Raw genomic sequence first — 26,150 nt, forward strand, 5'->3', positions numbered from 1 at the left:
GAGAGGCGTAGATGGGTTCACACCATTTAACTACGTTTTCTATTTCTTGCTTAAGTCACTTTTTTTTTTTATACAGTAGATTCTTAACTAAGCACATTTAATACCAAATTGTATTTACTGACAATTTAATACACAACCACTACATTGAAATTACAATCTTACTCAATATCCTGAGCGGTTATACGTGTACTGTACTGCAATAAAAAAAAAGCATAAAGTAACATTCTGACAAAATAACTTTTTTAATCCAAACTTTATTTCACAATTTACAAAATCCAATTTAATTTAACGTTCCTGAGATTTTTTTTTTTGTGAATCAGGACCACTCCACAGCTACTAGTAATCTGCAATGCACAGTTAATTGCTGGCAATGCTTTTTGTAATTTTCATAGAGATTGCCCCCATCAGACCTGCATGTTTGTAAAGCTAAACTTCATGTTTCCTGTCATGGTGGGGCTCCACCTTGGGTAACTGGAATTTTTACAGAGTGCTCTGGATAGTGCAATACATTGCAGCAGCTTGTACTGCATACCGTAAGCTGTGCTGTCTTCCTACTCAAGTCCCAACAAAGTCCCTTCTGCACCTGGAAAGGAGCAGCTGGTCCTACAGCATATCTCAGCCATTCAGGATAAGCTGGGCAGATGACACCACAGGTTCCACCTTGGCCATTTAGAGAACACCTTGCTTTCATTGATAAAATATACAAGGCTGTTACTGAATGGATGAGATGCAGTAGGACTGACTGTTTATGGGTGCAGAAGGGCAGTTGCTGACACCTGGAGCAGGAAGACAGCAAAGCTTAATATATATTCAGCACAAGCTACTACACAACAGCCATACCATTGCAACATTCTGTACATGTAAGAATTCCTTTGAGCCAAGTTGTCCAAAACATTTTTTGATAGTGAGAGGAATTGTGGAGTTCCGATTTAAGTCAGGGAGGTTGATTTATGAGTTTGTTTACTTTGCCAAGTGGATGTAGGTAATCTGTGCTGACTTCAATCATGTGCAAGCAAAATTTATAATTTTTTTGGTTTTCCTTGCACACGATTGGGTATTCTTTGCAAAGTGAGTTTCCGCCACATTCACCAAGTGAAAATTCCTTTGCAAAGTTAACATGCTTTTATTTTGTTAGTAACTCAACTCCACTGTGTGTTAAAGTGAAGGCCAATACTCCTAGGCCTTATTAAAAAAAAAAAGTCTTCACAGGAGGTCTCTAATTCACTTGCTGGATTAACATCAAACATTTACATAATTTCCCACCATCTGGGTACCAGAGAACATTCACTAGTTACAAAATGGCTTAGTTCACAATCACAATATGTTGGTAAAATGAAATTTAGAAAGAAAGTTGACTGTGACAGACCCAAGCCAGAGCCCAGCATATACTACAGACACAGGCCTGTTTTATGTTTGAAGAATTCTTTAAAAACCTTCTGCAGCAGACAACACACATTACTAGCCATCTACTAAAACCCCTTTCATAGTACCAGTTGGTACACCTTATATAAATTAAAAGGCAAAATGGGTAGGTAGACATACAGGTAGTTAGAAAAAAAAATTAAGGCAATATTACTTATTGTAAAATAACAATGCTGTGTAACAGCAAACTTCATTTACCAATGACACATAAAATCATTAGGAAGATCACTGAAGGTGGAAAGTGCAAGTTCAGTGGATTGTCTGAATGATAGTAGTAACCCTTAAAGGTGCATTATGTCCCCTTTTATGCTTATTTAATGTATCTTTTTAATAATTTTTGCAAGAAATGCTGTATCAATCACTTTTATACTTAGGGTGAAGCTTTGCATCTGTGATTCTGATATCTACACTAAATATTTTATATCTTGTCCTTAAAAATGAATTGAATTGGTCTACTTCCTGGCTTCATGGGGAACCATGAGCACATTAAGGTTTCTAAAAGGTCTCAGACTTTTTTTTTTTTTAATTTAATTTTTCACAAAGTTCCAGACTTATACGAGACTCCCAGGCCAGGAGACCACTGTCAGAGTGACCCTGTTCTTCTGCTCTTTCAACATGGGGATCAGCTCTGCGTTACTCATTCCCATGGCAGACACACCATTGACTTTAACAATCTCATCTCCACACCTAGACAAAGAATGAAAAGAAAACAAATTATTTATATGTACTAAACAAAAATGCCACAACAATTCAACTTTTCTTTACTACTAACAAAGTGCCCCCTCCCCTACAGAAGCAGATAAGGCTACTGGTGAAGCCTTCCCTTCAAGAACCTTGCTTACCTGAAAAATAATCACTACAGGCAGTGAATGTTCCCCATGTATGCAAGGCACCACAGACCCCAAGGGGAATTGGGCCCACTCTGCACTGTACACATCCATGATGTTTTCCTGAGCTGCAGCCACACTTGTCACTTTTGGATTCACACAAGGCCAGACACAACTCAGTCCAGTCATATTGAATTGCTTTCCTCCCTGCCACTTGATTGGACAGTGCAGCCTGGGAGAGAAATGAGGGGAGAAAGTTGCAATCTTGATGGGCAGCTAGGGACTTGAGCGCCTCCACCATACTTACAGGGACCAGGGGCTGGAGAGAGCAGCCCCAGAGCCTGAAAATGAATTCTTGGGCTACTTTCAGACTGGGGCGTTGTGGGCGTCAGCGGTAAAGCGGCGCTATATTTAGCGCCGATTTACCATTGTTTTAGTGGTGCCCCGCTAGCGGCCGGAAAAGGGTTAAAACCGACTGCAAAGCGCCGCTGCCCCATTGTTTTCAATGGGAAGGGGCGCTTTAGGAGCGGTGAATACACCACTCCTATAGCGCTGCAAAGATGCAGCTTGCAGGACTTTTTTGACTGTCCTGCAAGCGCACCGCTCCATTGTGAAAGCCCTCAGGCTTTCACACTGGAGAAGCACTTTACAGGCGCTATTTTTAGCGCTGTAGTGCCTCTGTGTGAAAATAGCCTTCAGCTACTTTCACACTGAGGCGCTTTATAGGCGCTACAGCGCTAAAAATGGCACCTGTAAAGGGCCTCTCCTGTCTCTCTAGTGTGAAAGCTCGAGTGCTTTCACACTGGAGTGATGCGCTTGCAGGACAGCAAAAAAAGTCCTGCAAGCAGCATCTTTGCAGTGGTGTATACACCGGTCCTAAAGCATCCCCTGCCCATTGAAATCAATGGGGCAGCGGCACTTTGCGGTCGGTTTGAACCGTTTTTTGGCCACTAGCGGGGGTGAATAGCACCGCTAAAACTATGGCATAGCTGCGCTTTACCGCCGATGCCCACCCCAGTGTGAAAGTAGCCTAAATCTGCTACCAAAGGTTGGGAAGCCCCAAAGATGGAGCCTATGTGTATTGCCTGTTCTCTACTGTCAACTGTCCCTAACAACTGCCTGTTTTGTTCCTGCCCCACCAGCAACTGCCCCCTCTGTCCTTGCTAGCTAGTACCACTTTCTGTCCTCACCAATAACTGCTACTTTCTGTATTACTTGTACCCATTATCAAGTACCCCCTTCTGCAGTGCCTACCCCTATTTATCAGCTGCCCAAATTCTTCCACTTACAATTTTTTTTCTTCCAGGGACACTACCAATGCAAGGACATATTTTTTATTTTTTCTTCCTCACACTGATGCCAGGGCATTTCTTCTTTCACCACCTTTAGCAATATTTTGTGGGTACAGCGAATAGGCACAGGTTCGGTTTAAACATCCCCCTGTAAGCCACTTCCATCGTTATATCAACTTCGTACTATGGATTTTAGCCCAGGGTTTTTCATTATCCTAGTTATGCTCACATTTTATCATACTGACTTTTTAGCTGTAAAACCAGGCAGATTTCCTCTTATGGATATTGGTAACATTGATATATTGTTTATACTGTTTAATTATTAAATTGAAACAGGCCTGGACACAAGAAGGGGAAGGTGGTCCAAATCATGATGCAGTGAAGCTTAGCAAGGAAATAGCTGTTGAGCCTTATTTGTAAGGCTAAGTTCACACTAGTGCAGTGCATTTTCAAAGCTTGTATTAACGAACTACTGTGACCCATCCCTGTTGTCAGCCAGCAGGGATGAGCCATTGGTGGTTATGGATCTGGCACCTGTTGGCATCCTAACAACCAGTAACTCATCCCTGCTGTGAGCCCCCTTAATTATTTAGAGGCGGGGGGAAGCGGCGCGGTCATTCAGCAAGTGTAAAGAGACAGGAATGGTTGTGTTTGGCTGGCTTTTTTCATGCGGGTCAGTGGCCTTTATCAGTGGTTTATCATAATTGAAGGATTTACATCGGGGGAGTTTTACTTAAAAAAAAAAAAAAAAAAAACTTGTCAAAAATGATTTTGTTTTCATTTACTTTTTTCGGTGAATGAATAGGGGTACTATGTATCATATACTCATTTACATAAGGCGGGCCTGTATGTTCCAGATTCCAATAAGCTACCCACACATCCACCGGGCCAGAGTTTTGGGGAAGAAGTTATCCTGCCCCATGTGTTGAGGGTATCTGGCCTGGTTTGGGGCACTCGCTTTTCCTGGCCTGCTAGGCTGCAATATGAATATTTCCAACTTTTTTGAATTTAATGATATTTACTACCAACAGGTGTCAGGCATATCTATGGGTGCCCCCTGGGCGCCATCGTATGGGTGCCTACACCTAGGTATGTGGGAAGAGATGGAGGTCTAGAGGTCAGGGTCATTTTATGGTCTGGTGTGCACATAGATACCCTACATTGATGATATCCTGGTTGTTTGGAAAAGAAATGAGATGGAGCTACATAATTTTATTGATGATCTCAATGATAATGATTCCAATATTAGACTTGCCTATAGTGTTGATTTGAGATCAATTCCATTCTTAGACCTCAGGATTTCTAAAAAGGATTTAAAAAATTTTTTTTGAAACCTCGACTCATCATAAACCCAGGGCAGCTAACACATTACCAAGTGTGGATAGCTTCCATCCTAAAGCTACTTTCACACTGGGGCATTGGCAGTAAAGCACCGCTATTTTTAGCAGCGGTTTTCAGCCACTAGCGGGGTGCTTTTAACCCCCGCTAGCGGCCAAAAAAGGGTTAAAACTGCCTATGAAGCACCGCTGCCCATTAATTTCAATGGGCAGCGGCGCTTTAGGAGTGGTGTATACACCACTCCTACAGCGCTGCAAAGATGCAGCTTGCAGGACATTTTTTACTGTCCTGCCAGCACACCGCTCCAGTGTGAAAGCACTCAGGCTTTCACACTGGAGTGAGAGGAGAGGCTCTTTATAGGCGCTATAGCACCTCAGTGTGAAAGCAGCCTTAGTCTTTGATACAAGGCATTCCAATCAGTCAGTTCCTCCGCATCAGGAGGAACTGCACTAGTGACCTTGAATTCAAAAAGAAGGCCCATGACATGTATGCTAGATTTAGAGAAAGGGGCTACACATCCACAAGGTTTTAAGGGCTGCAGAGAAAAAGGCAATGAATCAAAGTAGAGCCTCTTTAGTGGAGGAACATACCCCTCTCTCCAAAAAAAAAAACAGGATACACACATAGAACCTGTGAGATTCATCACTGAATATGGGACACAGTGGCCAAAGGTCAGATTCTGGGAAGAGATTGGTATATTTTATCTCGATGCCTTATATTGTCAGAAATAATTGGTGAATACCCACACATGGCTGCCAAAGGGCCCCAAATCTCCCCGATATGCTCACCCGAATGGAGTTTGTATATACATCTGAAGATTTATGGTTATCCACTTTCCCTCGAACTAAAGACATGGTGCCCTGTGTACATTGTCAGATCTGTAAGTTTGTGGAGCGCACTGAGACATTTACTGATGCAGATAATGTGAACGTCTATAGGATTAAAAGTCTTATTACCTGTGCAACCACAAAAGTTATTTACAGCTTGCAATGTCCCTGCAATAAAATCTATATAGGGAAAACCAAACTTGTAGCTCCATCTGTATATAGGTGAGCACCTCGGTGACATTAAACACAAGGAGCCAAAAAGTCCCCTAGCTCAGCATTTTCTTCTGCACCATCAGTCCAAAACTGATAGGGTACTCCTTAAAGAAAAAAATTCTGGATCTCTAAACTAAAGGGATTAAATAAAGGAACTTAATGTACAAGTGTTCCTAGATGCAACTTAGATTCTTTTTCTGGATCTAATCTATTCATTTGTACATTTATTTTTATATATACATATGAACATATTACAGCATTGTGTCCTTATTTTATTTTTATTTCAGTTCCATTTGTGTTATTCATGATACAAGCAATGTACATAAGAAAGAACATCTGTATATGATTACTTTTTCTATTTTGGTCTCTCTCTTTTTTCTTGGGTGACCATTTCTTTCCTTGGTGTATTTTTTCAACATTATTTTTTATTTCTGTTTATATCCATTTCAAAATTTTTTGCAGTTGGTTGCGGTGTGTACAATACATAGGCAATGCCCATGGGGATCTTCTAAATAGAAAACCCACTTATGAGAGTTACACAGTATCATCCATCCATTTATTTGTTTTGATTACGCACATTGTGCTTTTGGCTTCCCTTAGGCTGGATCTGAAGGTGTATTTATACATGCCGCAGCTAGGAGGGTGCAACGTCCTGATGAAGCTGGGGACTCCCAGTGAAACGCATTGATGTCATGCCTCTGTGCGTCCGACGCCGTCTGCTGCATCCCTTTGCTCCCACTGCAGCATGGCCAACATGGCATGCATCTGATTGCCAGACCGAGGATCTGGGGCAGTATACAGGAGCATTCAGCAGCACTTTGCTACAGACTTATCAGAGCAGCCCACAGCCACATCTGGTGTGGTGTCTCCTTATGAAGATTTGCAGTTTGCTCTAAGAGGAGAACTGAAGGAAAGGGGGCAGGCTTTCACCTCACCGGTAGCACGTCTCAATTGGAGTCATGTAGCCTTTCAGCTGACACCTGGATACGTAAATATGCCATTAACCATGCTGTGGATTATGCCTTGCACGTGTGCATAGGACACTGTCTGTCATTTCTGTCCATGTGTAATTGCCTATGGACTCTACACACTGGTTGTTGCTTCTTTTGCCAGTATATGCCATTTGCTATTCATCATTATACTACCTGTGATTTGACTTTTAGTCATCGGCATTAGCATACATTCATTTATGGCAGCATTTACAGACTATTTTGACCTTTATGCAATTATGATGTCCATTTGATCCTGCAGCTCTCTAGTTATATACTGCCATGAAGACCAAGGAAATCTCCAAACAAGTAAGGGACAATGTTGTTGAGAAGTACAAGTCAGGGTTAGGTTATTAAAAAAAATATATATCCAAATCTTTGATGATCCCTAGGAGCACCATCAAATCTATCATAACCAAATGGAAAGAACATGGCACAACAGCAAACTTGCCAAGAGACGGACTCACACCAAAACTCATGGACCGGGCAAGGAGGGCATTAATCAGAAAGGCACCACAGAGACCCAAGGTACCCCTGGAGGAGCTGCAGAGTTCCACAGCAGAGACTGGAGTATCTGTACATAGGACAACAATAAGCCACTAGGGATGAGCCGAACACCATCCCCCGGTTCGGTTCACAGCAGAACATGCGAACAGGCAAAAAATTTGTTCAAACACTATTAAAGTCTATGGGACACGAACGTGAAAAATCAAAAGTGCTAATTTTGAGGGTTAATATGCAAGTTATTTTCATAAAAAGTGTTTGGGGACCTGGGTCCTGCCCCAGGGGACATGTATCAATGCAAAAAAAAGTTTTAAAACGCCTGTTTTTTTCGGGAACAGTGATTTTAATAATGCTTAAAGTGAAACAATAAAAGTGAAATATTCCTTTAAATTTCATACCTGGGGTTGCCTATAGTATGCCTGTAAAGTGGCGCATTTTTCCCATGTTTAGAACAGTCCCTGCACAAAATGACATTTCTAAAGGAAAAAAAGTAATTTAAAACTACTAGCGGCTATAATGAGTTGTCGGGTCTCGGCAATACAGGTACAAGTCATTGAAAAAAATGGCATGGGATCCCCCCAAGTCCATTACTAGGCCCTTTGGGTCTGGTATGAATACTAAGGGGAACCCCGAAACAAAATTTTTAAAAAATGGTGTGAAAAAAATGGCATGGGATCCCCCCCAGTCCATTACCAGGCCCTTCAGGTCTGGAATGGAGATTAAGGGGAACTCTGCGCCAATTTTTTTTTTTTTAAATGGCGTAAGGGTCCCCTTCAAAATCCATACCAGACCCTTCAGGTCTGGTATGGATTTTAAGGGGAACCCTGCGCCAAAATTAAAAAAAAAATGACATGGGATCCTGCCCCCTGTTTGAAATGGTAATGGGTACATTGTACCCGTACCATTTCACAAAAAGTGTGTCAAAATGTTAAAAAAAAAAACCACAAGACACATCTTGGGACAAGTCCTTTATTAAAAAATAAAAATGTCCCATGAAGTCCATTCATCTTCTTCTCTCGCTCCGCCGACGGACCTAAAAAAAATAAATAAATAAAGATCCGGAGCAGGAGCAGAAGATGAATGGACTTCGTGGGACATTTTAATTTTTTTAGTTTTTAATAAAGAACTTGTCCCAAGATGTGTCTTGTGGTTTTTTTTAACATTGACACTTTTTTGTGAAATGGTACACGTATAATGTAGATGGCATGTGGCCTGGTACGGTTCCTCTTTTCCTGCGACCTACCAGGTTGCGTGCTCGGATAAGGGTCTGGTACAGATTTTTGGGGGGACCCCCACGCCATTTTTTAAAAAACTTTTGGCCTGGGGTCCTCCTTAAAATCCATACCAGACCTGAAGTATGGTCTGGTATGGATTTTGAGGGGGACCCCTACACCATTTAAAAAAAAAAAAAAAAAAAAAAAATTGACGCAGGGTTCCCCTTAGTATCCATACCAGACCTGAAGGGCCTGGTATGGAAGTTGGGGGGACCCCCACGCAATTTTTTTTATTTTAATTTTGGTTCAGGGTTCCCCTTGATATTCATACCAGACCCAAAAGGGCCTAGTAATGGACTGGGGGGGGATCCCATGCCATTTTTTTCAATTACTTTTATCTGTATTGCCGAGAGCCGACAATTCATTATAGTCGCTAGTAGTTTTAAATTACTTTTTTTCCTTTAGAAATGCCATTTTGTGCAGGGACGCTTCTAAACACGGGAAAAATGTGCCACTTTACAGGCATACTATAGACACCCCCCCCCCCCCGGTACAAAATGTAAAGGAATATTTCACTTTTATTGTTTCACTTTAAGCATTATTAAAATCACTGCTCCCGAAAAACGGACGTTTTTAAAAAATTTTTTTGCATTGATACATATCCCCTGGGGCAGAACCCAGGTCCCCAAACACTTTTTATGACAATACCATGCATATAAGCCTTTAAAATTAGCACTTTTGATTTCTCCCATAGACTTTTAAAGGGTGTTCCGTGGCTTTCGAATTTGCCGCGAATACCCCAAATTGTTCACTATTCGGCGAACACCCGATGTTCAAATCGAACTTCCGTTCGACTCGAACATCGGGCTCATCCCTATAAGCCACAAGCTCCATAGAGTTGGGCTTTATGGCAGAGTGGCCAGCAGAAAGCCATTACTTTCAGCAAAAAAACAAAATGGCACGTTTTGAGTTGGGAAAAGGCATGTGGGAAACTCCAAAAATATATGGAGAAAGGTGCTCTGGTCTGATGAGACTAAAATGAAACTTTTTGGCCAAAGAAAACACTATGTCTGGCACAAACGCAACACATCACCAAATTAAGCCATCCCCCACATGAAACATGGTGGTGGCAGCATCATGCTGTGGGGATGTTTTTTTTTAGCAGTCGGGACTGGGAAACTGGTCTAAGTTGAGGGAAAGATGGATGGTGCTAAATACAGGGATATTCTTGAGCAAAACCTGTACCATTCTGTGTATGATTTGAGGCTAGAACCTTCTAGCAGGACAATGACCCCAAACACACTGCTAAAGCAACACTTGAGTGGTTTAAGGGGAAACATGTAAATGTGTTGGAATGGCCTAGTCAAAGCCCAGACCTCAATCCAATAGAAAATCTGTGGTCAGACTTAAAGATTGCTTTGCACAAGCGCAAATCATTCAACTTGAAGGAGCTGGAGCAGTTTTGCAAGGAGGAATGAGCAAAAATCCCAGTGGTAAGATGTGGCAAGCTCAGAGACTTATCCAAAGCGACTTGGAGCTGTGATAGCGGCAAAAGGAGGCTCTACAAAGTATTGACTTTAAGAGGGTGAATAGTTATGCCCTTTTTCCTGTTATTTTGTCCTATTTCTTGTTTGCTTCACAATTAAAAAAAAAAAAAAAAAAAAATCATCTTCAAAGTTGTGGGCATGTTCTGTAAATTAAATGATACAAATCCTCAAACAATCCATGTTAATTCCAAGTTGTGAGGCAACAAAACACGAAAAATGCCAAGGAAGGGGGGTGAATACTTTTACAAGGCACTGTAGATAAATGTAAAGATATGCACTTGGGGGCTAAGAACATGCATGCATCATACATACTAGGGGAAGTACAACTGGGGTTATCAATGGTGGAGAAGGATCAGGGGGTTTTAGTAAATCATAAGCTTAATAATAGCATGCAATGCCAAGCTGCGGTTTCCGAAGCAAGCAAAATCCTGTCTTGTATTAAGAGAAGCATGGACTCCAGAGAGTGAGATATCACCTTGCCCCTGTACAAATCATTCGTAAGATCTCATCTGGAATATGCAGTTCAGTTTTGGGCACCAGTTCACAAAAAGGATATCAGGGATTTGGAGAAAGTGCAGAGATGGGCAACCAAATTGATAAGAAGCATGGAGGAGCTCTGCTATAGGATAGATTAGAGGAACTGAGGAGTGGAGTGGGAGGGAATTAAAAAATAATGCATGTCTTAGGCTAGTGCACGAGATATGTAAATCACCTGTAAATCACCTGTCACTCACAGCAAGGGGGAGGATTTGACAAAGTTTTTCTCAGTTTGTCAAGATTTATCTCACTGAACAATAAAAGAGGATTGCTCAGGGATGGATTAACTCTGTGTGGCAAGACTGGGCTCAAATGATAGGAAATCTTATATTCTACAATATGATAGCCAAAAAAAAAAAAAAAAATGGGTTTACATCCACTTTAAATGCAGCCTTCAGACAAGCTGTGGTGCAGAAATCTGCACCATCTACATTTTTCCATCCTACACCGCAGTTCCAGTTCTCTGTGTCTGAATGCACCACAGTGCTTTAAAACTGCAAGGCATTGCAGGCCAGAGCCGAGATATCCTGCACAGTAAAATGGTGGTTTTCGGCATAGAACATGTAAACAGTCCAGAGGTTTTACAGTAAAATGGTGTATATAAAATCTGCAATACAAAAGCATTAATAAAAAACAAACAGCTATCCACACTACCTTTCCTTTTCTGCTGCTGAAATACAGGATAAGATATATAACACCCCCCCCCCCCCCCCCCAAACAAGTGCCAAGTCAGATATGCACAGCCTTACAAATCAACAAAAAAGTGCTACGACCATATATCAAAGCATGTAAAAGAGCCGCACATATGCCTAGACTGCAGTCTCTCCAACTGTCAAGGAAACAAAGTCAGGATAACACTGTATGAGCTCTAAAATCTTCTTTGAGATTCACACACAGTGTTGAGGCTTTCAGCCAGGTGAGCTTTAGTCATAACTATGATCACAATAAAAAAAAGAGCTCTTACATGGTGATGCTGACTTTCTTGTTTGAATGCACAGCCTTACACAACAAACATTGAAATACACCATGGAACCTTCCAAAACTGAAAAGTTCAGCATGACATTTAAGATAAGATTCAGCCTTTGTGTGTCCACCATATTGAAAGAAGAGGGTTTGATAAACATTCAGACCAAGTTAGAGCCAATGCAGTCTGATGAAAGGCACTAGCAAACTCACTGCCGCTGGCGCCTCTAGGCTCTCCTGCCTCCCAAGCCTCGCTCTCACCACCACTGTTTCCAGGGCAATACAGACTTTCTGTAGCTGCAGCCAATCGGGGAAGGTCTGACACCATCACATGACCAGATCATAATTCCCTCACTAGCTGCAGTTACAGAACATCTAATTGGTTGGTTACACATTACAGGAATGAATGAATACATTCTCAACTTGCAGCACCACTCACTGTGGCTGTCACAATTTCAGTGATTCCAGTAATAATCCAGCAACTGGATAACAAATTCTGGTGACACTGGGTCAATTTTGCCAAGATCCCAGGTATAGCCATTAGATACTTATTTCAATATCTTTGTGACTTCTGTATGTAAGGAAAGCAGAGCTTTTCTTATGGGAACAATATCAGCACACAATTTAAAGAAAGGTCAATTTTCTAAGGCTGCTGACCCCTAAAGGTACTATATGCACTACAAAAAAGATATAAGGTCAGGTGACCCCATTTTCAAATGTAGCTTGGCCCCAGTTCCAAATGTAGCCTGTTATCCAGCACATGTGAAATACAGTAGTTTATTTTGCTGAAAACTTAACACCTACTTTAATCTCCCATCAAAAAATGCTGGAGTAGCTGGTACAATGGTTTTAATGAAGAATGGCTGATTCCCTTTGTTTTCTTCATAGCCACCAACAATGCTGAACCCCCAGCTTTCAAAGGTACTCTTCCGTAAAGAAATGTGTCGACAGTAGTGCAAGTAGCTGTTGGAAAAGCAATTGTGGCCTTATTAGATTCACAAAAAAATTGTTTTAGTGACACATTAGAAAACAATCACACATTGCTTATTTTAAAAACATTTAGGCAATATCATAATACTCAAAAAAAGTGTAAATCAATCTGCGCAGTCACAATAAATACATTATATTAAATATGAAAAAACAAATTTACATAAAAAAAAAAAAGAGGTTGCAAGCTAAAACACTTAAAAGGCAATTCCGCAAGACCTTCAACTGTGATCCATAAACATAAATAGCACCCCCTGGAACCAAGCATATGACATCATCCAGCGGCAATGTGTTGTAAGACTGAGCACTTGTCCCAGCACTGTTACATAGTTACATAGTAGGTGAGGATGACAAAAGACACCAACCTATGTGTGTGATTATATGTCAGTGTTACATTGTATATCCCTGTATGTTGCAGTCTTTCAGGTGCTTATCTAATAGTTTCTTGAAACTATCAATGCCCCCCACTGAGACCACCGCCTGTGGAAGGGAATTCCACATCCTTGCTGCTCTTACAGTAAAGAAACCTCTACGTAGTTTAAGGTTAAACCTCTTTTCTTCTAATTTTAGTGAGTGGCCACGAGTCTTGTTAAACTCCCTTCTGCGAAAAAGTTTTATCCCTATTGTGGGGTCACCAGTATGGCATTTGTAATTTGAAATCATATCCCCTCTCAAGCGTCTCTTCTCCAGAGAGAATAAGTTCAATGCTCGCAACCTTTCCTCATAACAAATATCCTCCAGACCCTTTATTAGCTTTGTTGCCCTTCTTTGTACTCGCTCCATTTCCAGTACATCCTTCCTGAGGAATGGTGCCAGAACTGGACAGCATACTCTAGGTGCGGCCGGACCAGAGTCTTGTAGAGCGGGAGAATTATCGTTTTATCTCTGGAGTTGATCCCCTTTTTAATGCATGCCAATATTCTGTTTGCTTTGTTAGGCTCAGCAATGGCCTGCAATGCCAAGCTGCTGCTATCATCTACTAGGACCCCCAGGTCCTTTTCCATCCTAGATTCCCCTAGAGGTTCTCCCCCAATGAGTAGATTGCATTCATATTTTTGCCACACAAATGCATTATTTTTCTACATTGAACCTCATTTGCCATGTAGTTGCCCACCCCATTAATTTGTTCAGATCTTTTTGCAAGGTTTCCACATCCTGCAGAGAAGTTATTGCCCTGCTTAGCTTAGTATCGTCTGCAAATACAGAGATTGAACTGTTTACCCCATCCTCCAGGTTGTTTATGATCAAATTAAATAGGATTGGTTCCAGCACAAAACCCTGGGGGGACCCCACTACCAACCCCTGACCATTTCGAGTACTCCCCATTTATCACCACCCTCTGAACTCGCCCTTGTAGCCAGTTTTCAATCCATGTACTCACCCTATGGTCCATGCCAACAGACCTTATTTTGTACAGTAAACATTTATGGCGAACTGTGTCAAATGCTTTTGCCAAATCCAGATACACCACGTCTACGGGCCTTCCTTTATCTAGCTGGCAACTCACCTCCTCATAGAAGGTTAGAAGTTTGGTTTGGCAAGAACAATTCTTCACGAATGCATGCTGATTACTGCTAATGATACCGTTCTCAATACTAAAATCTTGTATATAGTCCCTTATCCTCCCCTCCAAGAGTTTACATACTATTGATGTTAGGCTAACTGGTCTGTAATTCCCAGGGATGTATTTTGGGTCCTTTTTAAATATTGGTGCTACATTGGCTTTTCTCCAATCAGCTGGTACCATTCCAGTCAGCAGACCGTCAGTAAAAATTAGGAACAATGGTCTGGCAATTACTTGACTGAGTTCCCCAAGTACCCCCAGGTGCAAGCAATCTGGTCCCGGTGATTTATTAATGTTAAGTTTCCCAAGTATAATTTTAATTCTGTCCTCTGTTAACCATGGAGGTGCTTCCTGTGATGTGTCATGAGGATAAACACTACAGTTTTGGTTACTGAAGCCCCCTTGATTCCCTCATGAAGACAGAGGAGAAGAATAAATGCAATACCTTCGCCATCTCCCCATCCTTTGTAACCAGATGTCCTTCCTCATTCTTTATGGGGCAAATATGGCCTGTCCTCCCTTTTTTACTGTTTACTAGGGCTGGGAGATTTTCTTAAAAAAAAAAAAAAAAAATCTTCGATTCTCTTAAAAAAAAAAAAAAAAAAAAACTCGATTCACGATTCGAATCGAGTTTTTTTTTTTTTTTTGGAAACCGCGCTGGTCCCGAGGCGCTGCGGGCATGAGCTTTTAGGGGAGTCCGCGGCGTCCGGCCTAGTGGACTAGGCCGAAGCCGCGGCCTCACCTAAAAACTCCTTGCCCGCAGCTCTTCAGGCCCGGCGCGGACACCAGAGGCGCTGCGGGCATGAGTTTTTAGGTGATGCCGCGGCTTCGGCCTAGTCTGCGGCGTCCGGCCGAAGCCGCGGACTAGGCCGAAGCCGCGGCCTCGCCTAAAAACTCATGCCTGCAGCGCCTCGGGACCGGCGCGGTGAAAAAAAAAAAAAAAAAATCTAAAAAAAATCGATTTGCTTAAATTTTGAATCGATTTGACCTCTCAACTCGATTCAAGATTTAAATCGATTTTTTTCCCAGCCCTACTGTTTACATACTTTTTTTTTTTTTTTGATCCAACAAAATTTTATTGAATTTGCAGAAGTGTATTACAAACATTATCTTCGCTGCAATATAATTCAACTTCATACATCACATTCCAACTGTAAACCAACAACGAGAGTATAACTTCATTATCGCCTTATCCCGGTTATAGCTTTCCTTAGCCCGTTATTCACCCTATATTTATTCCTAATAGTCTGTCAGAGACCAGTTCCACCGGGGCTAGTCCCGGCACGTCCAGCCAGGGTGCCCACAGTCTCTCAAATTTTTGTGTACTTCCCCTATGCTGGCATATAAACTTTTCCATTCTCAGCGTTGTGCTAATGTTATCAATCCATTCTTTTATGGTTGGGGCATCTCAGACTTCCCGTGCATCATAATTAATTTTCTAGCCTCAAACAGAACTCTGTGTATGGCATCTCTGCTGTGCCTCTCCCATTCGTATTCCTCCAGAGCACCCAGGAGACATGCTCTCGGGTCCTGTGGAAGAGAAACTTTGAACACTAAATTGATAGTTGTTTCCACTCCTGTCCAATATGTGTGCAGCTTGGGACATCTCCACAGCAAGTGTATGAGGTCTCCATGGTCTTGTTTGCATCTTGTGCAAGTGGAGTCAGCCTGCAGGTTCATAAGATGGAGCCTGTGAGGGGTATAGTATGTTCTTAACAGTATATATAGCTGAGTAAGTCTCTGGGACACATTGAGTGAGCAAAAGCCCACTGCCTGAAAGTTCTCCTCCCATTGTTCCCCATCTAACTGTCCCGCATCTGACTCCCATTTCTCCCTCATCCTCAGGGGATGCTGCTTCATCACGGATTGTAACAGGATGGCAAAGAAATTGAGAAATAAATCCTTTAGACGAGACAGCATCCCCAAGATGATTAAATACTGGTGTCAAGGACAAATGCCACTCTGAGGACCAGCCCTGTGCTGCGACCGCATGGCTAAGTTGTAAATAGTAGAAGTGCATTGAGGGGGGTAGACCATATGTTTCCTTTAGATCAGCGAAGGATCGCAGTACCCCACCACTGAATATTTGTTTAAGATGAGTAACTCCAAATGCATTCCACCTAGCTCCAAACTGCAGTTTGGCCAGTTCAGTGTATGTGTCATTGTGCCATATGGGGCTGTATTCTATATAATCGTCCGCATTCTGGAGATATTTGGATCTATTCCATTCCTTCTGGACTAGACTGAAATTTGGGTATTTTTTGTGCGGTTTAGTGAAGGCCGAGGCCTACAGTGCCATGGGGATTGGACCCTTTCTCACCGTATGAAGCATCAGTTTTTGAGATGAGTTTTGCAACCTATTTGTTGTCCCCTCTGCTGTTATAAATGTGCCAATTAAGTGTTGTAGCTGGGCAGCTAAGTAGTACAGCCAGGGATTGGGCAATGCCAATCCACCGCTGTCTGTGGGCCTCTGCAAATGTTCTAATTTAATCCTGGGGGGTCTATTTTTCCAGATGAGGGTGCGAAAAATGGTATTTACTATACAAAATATCTTTAAGGGAATGACCATGGGAGTGTTATGGAGGAAGTACAGTAGTTGGGGCATGAGAATCATCTTTATTAGATTTACTCTGCCTGCAACTGACAGAAAGAGGGAGTTCCAAGTTTTAATTTTTCCCCTAAACCGCTGTAGGAGGGGGGAAATATTTAAAGTGAATAAAATCCCTTGGCCTAGACATGATCTGAATCTCCAGGTATTTAACGGAGGTGGTAATGGGTATAGGGCATGAGGAGTTCACTGTCTGTGTGTCATCTCCATCCAGTAGGAGCAGAGCAGATTTTGACCAATTTATAAGCAGACCTGAAAATCCCCCGAATCTGGATATGGTCCACATGGCCTCCCTAAGGGAAAGATCAGTGTCTCCGAGCAGGAGCATGGTATCATCAGCATATAACATGCCTTTTTCCTGCATGTTGTCATAGCAGAAACCAGTGATGTGCTGATTGGCCCTGATCCCAATTGCCAGTGGCTCTATAGCCATCGCAAAGAGAAGGGGGGACAACGGGCAACCTTGCCTAGTGCCCCTCTTCAATGCAAAGCCCTGGGACAGGAAGCCAGAGGCCCTGACAGCGGCCTGTGGCTGGCTGTAAAGAAGTTTGACCCAGGAAATGTAATTCAGACCAAACCCAAATTTCAGCAATATCGACCATAGATATTCCCAATCAGGGCGGCTAAGATAGAACAGGAAAGGCACATAGCGGAGGAGAGTGAAAAAAAACAAAAAAAAACAAAAAAAAAAAAAGAAATTCTTTAAGTATATAAAGCGTAAGAAAGGGAGGTCAGATTGAATTGGTCTCAAAGAACGATGAAGGGAATCTGGTTACGAAGGATGGAGAGATGGCGAAGGTGTTGAATTTATTCTTCTCCTCAGTATTCACGAGGGAAACTGGGGGACTTCAGGAACCAAAACTGCAATTTTTTTATTCTCATGACACGTCACAGGAAGGACCCTCATGGCTAACAGAGGATAGAATTAGAAATAGACTTGAAAAACGTAACATTAATAAGTCACCGGGACCAGATGGCTTGCACCCGAGGGTCCTTAAGGAACTCAGTCAAGTAATTGTCAGACTATTGTTCCTAATTTTTACGAACAGTCTACTGACTAGAATGGTACCAGCTGATTGGAGAAAAGCCAATGTAGAACCAATATTTAAAAAAGGGCCAAGATACATGCCTGGGAATTACCAGTTAGACCAGTTAGCCTAGCATCAATAGTATGTAAGCTCTTGGAGGGGATAAAAGGACTATATACAAGATTTTAGTAATGACAACGGTATCATTAGCAGTAATCAGCATGGATTCATGAAGAATCATTCTTGCCAAACCAATCTATTAACCTTCTATGAGGAGGTGAGCTGCCATCTAGATAAAGGAAGGCCCGTAGATGTGGTGTATCTGGATTTTGCAAAGGCATTTGATACAGTTCCCCATAAACATTTACTGTACAAACTAAGGTCTGTCGGCATGGACCATAGGGCGAGTACATGAATTGAAAACTGGCTACAGGGGAGAGTTCAGAGGGTAGTGATAAATGGGGTGTACTCGGAATGGTCCGGTGTGGAAAGCGGGGTCCCCCAGGGTTCTGTCCTGGGACCAATCCTATTTAATTTATTCATAAACGATCTGGGAGGATGGGATAAAACAGCTCAATCTGAGTATTTGCAGACAATACAAAGGTAAGCAGGGTAATAATTTCTCCACAGGACGTTGAAACCTTACAAGAAGATCTGAACAAAATTAATGGGGTGGGCAACTACATGGCAAATGAGGTTTAATGTAGAAAAATTTAAAATAATGCATTTGGGTGGCAAAAATATGAATGCAATCTACTCACTAGGAGAACCTCTGGGGGGACTCTAGGATAGAGAAGGACCTCGGGTCTTAGTAGATTTTAGGCTCAGCGGTGGCATGCAATGCCAAGCTGCTGCAAGCAACGCAAACAGAATATTGGCATGCATTAAAAAGGGGATTAACTCCAGGAGATAAAATAATTCTCCCACTCTACAAGATTCTGGTCTGGCCGCACCTAGAGTATGCCGTCCAGTTCTGGGCACCAGTCCTTAGGAAGGATGTGCTGAAACTGGACAGAGTCCAGAGAAGGGCAACAAAGCTAATAAAGGGACTGGGGGATCTTAGTTATGAGGAAAGGTTTTGAGCACTGAACGTATTCAGGAGAAGAGACTCTTGAGAGGGGATATGATTTCAATGTACAAATACTGTACTGGTGACCCCACAATAGGGATAAAACTTTTCCGAAAAAGGGAATTTAAAGAGACACGTGGCCATTCACTAAAATTAGAAGAGTAGTGGTTTAACCTTAAACTGCGTAGAGGGTTCTTTACTGCAAGAGCTGTATGGATGTGGAATTCTCTTCCACAGGCAGTGGTTTCAGCAGGGAGCATCAATGATTCCAAAAACTATTAGATAGCCACCTGAATGACCACAATATACAGGGATATACAATGTAATACTGACATAAGAGCACACACACACACACAGGATGGACTTGATGGACTTGTGTCTCTTTTCAACCTCACCTATGTAACAACTACCTGCAGGAGTGCAACCCCTCTTCCGGAGAAGAGTTTTTTTTTTTAACCCTTGAAAGCCACTTGATATACTTCTTCAAGGAAGAACCAAACAGGCACTTTCCCTTGAACTGTAGCCGCTCGAGGCATTTCCTGCATGGGAGTGCCGTCAAGCAGGATTCTCCACATATGGACAGACAGGAGCCTCAACCTGAAAATCTGGCAAAGAGTACAAGCTGTACACAGTAACCCAAGGCCACAGGCAAAGGGTCCAAGTGGTGGTAAACGAAGGGATATGTAAAGATGGAATTAGAGTAAGGTCAGTCAGCATATAACAGGTTCTAAGAGCAAGTGAATTTGCTTAAAAGGTTCTACCAGATTTGGGCAATTTTAAGGAACCCATTCTTGGAGTGTGCAGACTCAAGCTGCTTCAATACTAAACAAAAAAGTCTGCCGAGTCAGAAAAGGTAGCAGTGACGTCGCTAGGGGGTGGCTTTTGGGGCTACAGCCCCGAATCTAGGGCCCATAGCCCAGAGTCTCTGCAGGGGTCTCCAAGGGGAGGGGAGGCTCTCTGGGGACCCTGATGTAAGTGGGGGGCTCTCTGGGGACCCTGATGCAAGGGCGAGGCTCTCTGGAGACCCTGATTTTAAGGGGGAGGCTCTCTGGGGACTCTAATGTAAGGGGGGCTCTCTGGGAACCCTGATGCAAGGGGGGAGGCTCTCTGGGGACTCTGATGTAAGGAGGAGGTTCTCTGGGGACCCTGATGTAAGTGGGGGGCTCTCTGGAGATATATATACACACACACGTATATTACTGTATATAAATGTGTATGCCCGCCCAGGCGTATGACTTTACTACGCTGCTATGGGCTCTAGCCCCAAATCCTTTGTAGACCTAGCAACGCCCCTGAAAATTAGCATTGGTATCCGTAGGGCCTGGTATGGATTTTGGGGGGGGGCACGCAGTTTTTTTCTTAATTTTCTATTGCCGGCAATTGCTTAGTTTATATTCAGCTGTCAGAGGGGAATCCCACTGACAGCTGACAATTTATCCATTGTCAAGGATGCTGCCGGCCCGCTCCTCAACAACCAGCTATAATGGTTGTTAAGGACACCAGCGGCCACCCGCTCTCCTCAACAAAAATGTTTCCGCTCCTTTTCAAAACGCTCCTAAACACTGCAGAAAATACAGTTCTGTATTCTTACTTTGAGGGAAGAGTAGGGTAAGTCCGCAGTGTGCATCCCCAAAAATATAATAGATAACACACGTTCTCTAAACCATTATTATGTATTGTTTATGCAATTAAAATGCACAAGTAACATACCTTGGAAGGTCAAGCCAGTGTATCCATAGTGGAGACCAGATGCCACCAGGGTCCCTCAGGCCCTCAGCACCTCCCTCCGTGGGCTCTCCTTGTTGCTCTGTGGGTGCTAGCTCCAATACCTTCAGGACCACAGTGTGTGAAGCAGCATTACACTTCAGAGCAGAAACTGCATCCATATAGCTCAAGCCAGTCAGGTCAGTCCCATTTATATTAAGAAGAACATCGCCTGTACAGAGAATGTATGTTCAGTCACACTATTATGTCAGGTAAGATGTAGTCTACTGTATATACAATAAATGTAATTATAGACATTAGATATAGTATATAGACTTTATTTATGATCTCTATTTCTAATAGAATGAATCTCTCCTAAAAAAAAATAAATAGATAAATTACAGAGTATGGATTAACATTTCAAAATTTCCCAGTCCACTCAACCCCTCTTACAGGTACTGCTGTTTAAAAGGTGGCATTTCCTGTCACTTAAGGAAGATATCCTCTTAGTTTACCTCTAGGGCAAGAAAAGTGCAGGAATATCCCCTTTAAAAACACAAATGGTCACAAAATATTTCCAAATATCTTACCAAAAATAAAATTACTCAAAATGTAGTTTTACACTTCAAGTGTAAGCCAAGTGTTCCATTCTTTAACCACTTAAGGACCGAGTCTCTTTCTGAGATTTGTTGTATACAAGCTAAAAACATTTTTTTTGCTAGAAAATTACTTTGAATCCCCAAACATTATACATTTTTTTTCTAACACCCTAGAGAATAAAATGGTGGTCGTAATACTCTGTCACACCGTATTTGCGCAGCGGTCTTACAAGCGCACTTTTTTTGAAAAACATACAACTTTTTTAATTAAAAAAATAAGATAACAGTAAAGTTAGCCCAATTTTTTTTATAGTGTGAAAGATAATGTTACGCCGAGTAAATTGATACCCAACATGTCACGCTTCAAAATTGCACCCGCTCGTGGAATGGCGACAAACTTTTACCCTTAAAAATCTCCATAGGCGACGTTTAAAAAAATTCTACAGGTTGCATGTTTTGAGTTACAGAGGAGGTCTAGGGCTAGAATTATTGCTCTCACTCTACTGATCGCGGCAATAACTCACATGTGTGGTTTCAACAACGTTTTCATATGCGGGCGCTACTCACATATGCGTTCGCTTCTGCACGTGAGCTCAGCGGGACGGGCGCGTTTAAACTTTTTTTTTTTTCTTATTTATTTTACCTTTTATTTTTACACTGTTGCTTAAAAAAAAAAAAAAAAAATGTGACTTTTATTCCTATTACAAGGAATGTGAACAAAAAAGCATGACAGGACCTCTTAAATATGAGATCTGGGGTCAAAAAGACCTCAGATCTCACATTTACATTAAAATGCAAAAAAAAAAAAAAAAAATACAAAAAATTTGTCATTTGGAAAAAAAAATTATAAAAATGGCCCTTTAAGAGCTATGGGCGGAAGTGACGCTTTGACGTCGCTTCCGCCCTGCAATAGTATGGAAACGGGTGGGGGCCATCTTTCCCTAACTCATCTCCATACCCTGGAAGGACAAGCATCCCGATCGCCTCCGCCGCTACCGACGGCTCCGGTAAGCGGCAGAGGGCGAATCCGCCGCAGAGACCACTATCAATTGGAAACCGGACCGCCCGCTGAAGAAGAGGATACCAGGGTTATGGCAGCTAGCTGCTGCCATAACAAAGATATCCCTTTTCAAAGTTAGGACGTATATCAGCGTGCGGCGGTCCGGAAGTGGTTAAAGCATATGTGTATACCCTTCACCTTGTAAAACAACATATTCAGTTTAACATAGAAAAGAAAAGCAAAACTTTTGTGTATAGATATAAAAAAAATAATAAAATACCTTTTTTTTTCTCTTTCAGAAGAGATCACATTCCCTCTGTTCTCAGCTGCACAATGAGCTCAAATTGCTAGGGGAGGTGAAATAGCAGCACAATGGTCTTCCCAGTGAAAGGCTGTGCGGGTGGGGGCATCAGCACAAATCTAATCATGGCAGGAGAGCAGGCTGAGTTCCCAGCATGGCTAGAGAACTGCCCATGCTGTGCTCTCATGCATAGTGTGGTCCCTTTCTACAGTTTTTATTAGGAAAGCAAATGGACTGGCAGGAACACCAGGGATTTCACACAAAGGAAGCAATGCAAAGAACAGGATACTTTTTCATACAAGTACATGGTATAACAGGCACATATCAGGAATATGAAATGTTTGGGTAACATATTTAACTGTTCAATGCTGTGCAATATATGTGCTCAGTAGTTGTATGGAATGTTGAAACCTGGTCCCTAAAAGTGATATACAACAATAAATACAACAACAAAGCGAGACACATTTTTACCTTTTTTAATTCTCCCATCCCTGAATAGACAGCCAACTGGCTGAACACTGGACACATAGATAGGGAGCTTATTTTTATGGTCACGGCCTCCTCCTATGGTAATTCCCAGGGATTCTCTTGGCTCTTTCTTTAGGGTGAGGGTCTTCTCTAGGCCAGAAAGTACTGGAAGTTGATCCTATATTTTGTGTATCGAAGTAACAAAAAAATACATGTTAAGGCTTAGCAGGTTATATAAATTAACTTGTCTCACTAAACTCCATAAATATATATAGAAAAACCTATCCTTCCAATGAATTTAATAATAATATATTTTTTTAATGATTGTCAGCACAGAATGTTTAGTGCTTAAAGCGTTTAAAAAAAAAAAAGAAGGAGATTCTGGTCCCTTAAAACAGATTACACAGCACAGCGCTTGTGCTATGTAACCTGCCCCCTCTAAAAACTGTAAAAAACAAAAAAACAAAACAAAAAACAAACCCTAAACCCATGTCTCACTGCCAGTCCTCTCAGAGGCTGGCATAGCACACTTTGTAAGTTGTATTTAAAAACGAGCAGTGTAAGTACTGAATTGTAACTGTTTTTAGGCCGGTCGCGGTGACTCACGGACACTTTCCAGCTCCGATCGGTGGCTTCTGCTGAGGAGACGAGCAGTCACGTGATCACCCTCTGACGTCAGAGTGAGATCGTGGCCCCTCCCACAGAAGACTCCTATCAGAGCTGGAAAGCGGCCGCGAGTGATGTGACCGGCCTGAAGACAGCTGATATTCAGTATTTACACTGCTCGTTTTTAAATCCAACTTGCACAGTGTGCTATGCCAGCTTTTAATAGAGGGGCTGGCATAGTCTTTTAATATTGCCTTAACAACCACTAAGCTAGAAAACCGGGACAAGCAAAACTAAACGTATGTATCTCCTCAAAATTTCAGCGACAATCAAGAGAATTCAACAAAGTTTTCCCACTTTGGTCAAATGCACTGGAGTCAATAGGAAAGGCAAATTAAGGCGGTATTGAGGGTTTTTTTTTTAAATATATTGGACGGCAAAAATGGCCCTCATTTTTTTGCCTCAGATGTATAAAAGTAAAACACAAGCCAAAACTTTTTTTCTCTCATTTTGGATAGAGCAAGGGAGTGTTCTAACCCGTCACCTTTTTGCCATCTTTGTGGCATTATAGATATTTCCCTTCACTTCCTGAACCATTAGCCACAATAAGAATTGATAGAAAACCCCTACAATGTTAGAGAAATCCCTGGGTGTCACCAGAATTAGTTTTAGTGAAGTCTCGTGGTAAAATCAATTATGTCAAAATCACTCCACTCATCCCTGGCAGACAATAGATTCATTTCATTTAAGACGGACATGCAACACTAAGGTGAAATTAAGCTATATGTTTAATTCCATATTTAATGAAATATAAAAACAGGAAAAAAATACTATTATTGATAAAAAGTAGACTCATTTATTGTATTGCTTTATTGTACAGTCTTTTTGACACAAAAAATATTTTCTGATGCCATTTTCACATTTAAAATCCCCTATAACCGAAGATCCAAACCTATGAACTCACTGGGAACTAAGGTCATCAGTGTGGCATGATCCCATGCACTGAGAATTTATAGCTCTAGCTTTAAAAGGATGAACTAAAGTTCTAACGTTGGCCTCATTAACAGTTTATGTACTGGCATCCCTTCTGAAGAGGGGCACAATGCATTGTTCTGTTGTCAGATGAATGTAGATTGAGTCGGGTGTTGAGTGATGTTGAGTGATGACGAGTGATACTACAAGATACACTAAGATTTAGCCACTCAATGACACTCAGGTTCAAGCATGAATTGGCAATCTACACAAGGTATACTTTGTAACATCTGTATGTTCTGGACTATAAGGAACAGTGGATGACACACAGGAGCCACACAAATAGGCAGGCATCCACACAACAAAGTTTTCCATCCAAATGCTGATCTGGCGAGTAAACAGTTTCTGCGTGGCACAGAAGCCATTTACTTTTTTCAATAGGCTCAGAACAGGCACCTGTGCACAGATTGTGTTCTCTTGTGATAAATTCCTAGCAGACACTGCACTTTTAATACTTACCCTCTGATGTGTGGATCTCCTCTGGCATGACTGCTGACTCTGTCTCCTGCGTGCATGCACTGGGCTTCCTCCATTGCTACTGCTACTGCTGCTTCCTGATGAAGTCCCCTCTTCTACATCTATGGGCTGTAGTGTGGTTTGTCTGAGGACCACAAAGTTCACTCGTGCCTCACTTGTCTGTAAAAACATCAAAAAAGCAGCATTTACATCCATATGTCTATATACAAGGTTATCACAGTCTATAAATGAAGAGAGATTCCACATTACCCATGTGCAGCCATCATCACTGAAACTGTGAAAGCTGCAATGCAAAGACCTACACAAATGATCTGACCTCACGAATAATACTGAGAGATAAAGTACCTCTGCTTGTTTATAGAATATACATACACACACACACACATATATACATACACACACACATATATATACACATACATACACACACACCCACACTTGATCACTCAGTTCTCACCATTCTGTGAGCAGAGAGCCGGTGACAGTTACCGTCTCTCTGCTCTGCCCTCCCCACACTCACTGGAGCACTGAGCTGTGGAGCGGAGCTGCTGGCTTGGGCTCTCAGCGGATTGCGGAGAGGCTGAGCCAGCTGCTAGTCCAGGCTTCTGGGCAGACACTGACCATATGGTTGGGATCTTTTCAGATCCTGGACTGGCTCTGTGACATCAGCAGACAGAAGGCTTCAGTCCACTGCAGAACGAACTGCACTCCTGTGAGCCATAGAAGTACAACCAAAATAGCTTTGGCTATACTTCTCCTTTAAAAGCACAATTTATACTTTTGCAGTCAAACTGGGATAACACTACTTTATATTTGTTACATGTTCTCATTCACATAGCATACATTTGCAAAAGAGCAAATAAAATGTAAGCAGCAATTTGTATTATTTTTTGAAACTCTAAAACATAAGTTTTCTTCTGCTATGCAGAGGGGCCTGGGGAGTTAAAGTATTTGTTACCCCAACACTTCATATTCCTCATATGCGTCTGCTGTACCATGTACGTGTATGAGAAAGTATCCTGTTCTCTTTGTAT

The 26,150-nt window shown here is 41.9% G+C and overlaps 1 protein-coding gene across 7 annotated transcripts in view; it reads right to left on the reverse strand.

The window, feature by feature from the left end:
- Window positions 1-1,328: 1,328 nt before the first annotated feature.
- Window positions 1,329-26,150, reverse strand: part of LOC141108165 (ligand of Numb protein X 2-like) — a 106,741-nt gene continuing 81,919 nt past the window's right edge. For all 7 annotated transcript variants that reach the window (XM_073599477.1, XM_073599480.1, XM_073599478.1 and 4 more), the window contains 5 exons: window positions 25,099-25,275; window positions 23,005-23,179; window positions 20,640-20,865; window positions 12,478-12,636; window positions 1,329-2,109 (listed from right to left, as the gene is read on the reverse strand). In XM_073599477.1, the coding sequence (XP_073455578.1) occupies window positions 1,974-2,109; window positions 12,478-12,636; window positions 20,640-20,865; window positions 23,005-23,179; window positions 25,099-25,275 (873 nt within the window). In that variant the 3' untranslated portion in view covers window positions 1,329-1,973. The remainder of the gene's footprint in view (window positions 2,110-12,477; window positions 12,637-20,639; window positions 20,866-23,004; window positions 23,180-25,098; window positions 25,276-26,150) is intronic.

This window comes from Aquarana catesbeiana, linkage group LG09, assembly GCF_042186555.1.
Source record: "Aquarana catesbeiana isolate 2022-GZ linkage group LG09, ASM4218655v1, whole genome shotgun sequence".
NCBI classification, from domain to species: domain Eukaryota; kingdom Metazoa; phylum Chordata; class Amphibia; order Anura; family Ranidae; genus Aquarana; species Aquarana catesbeiana.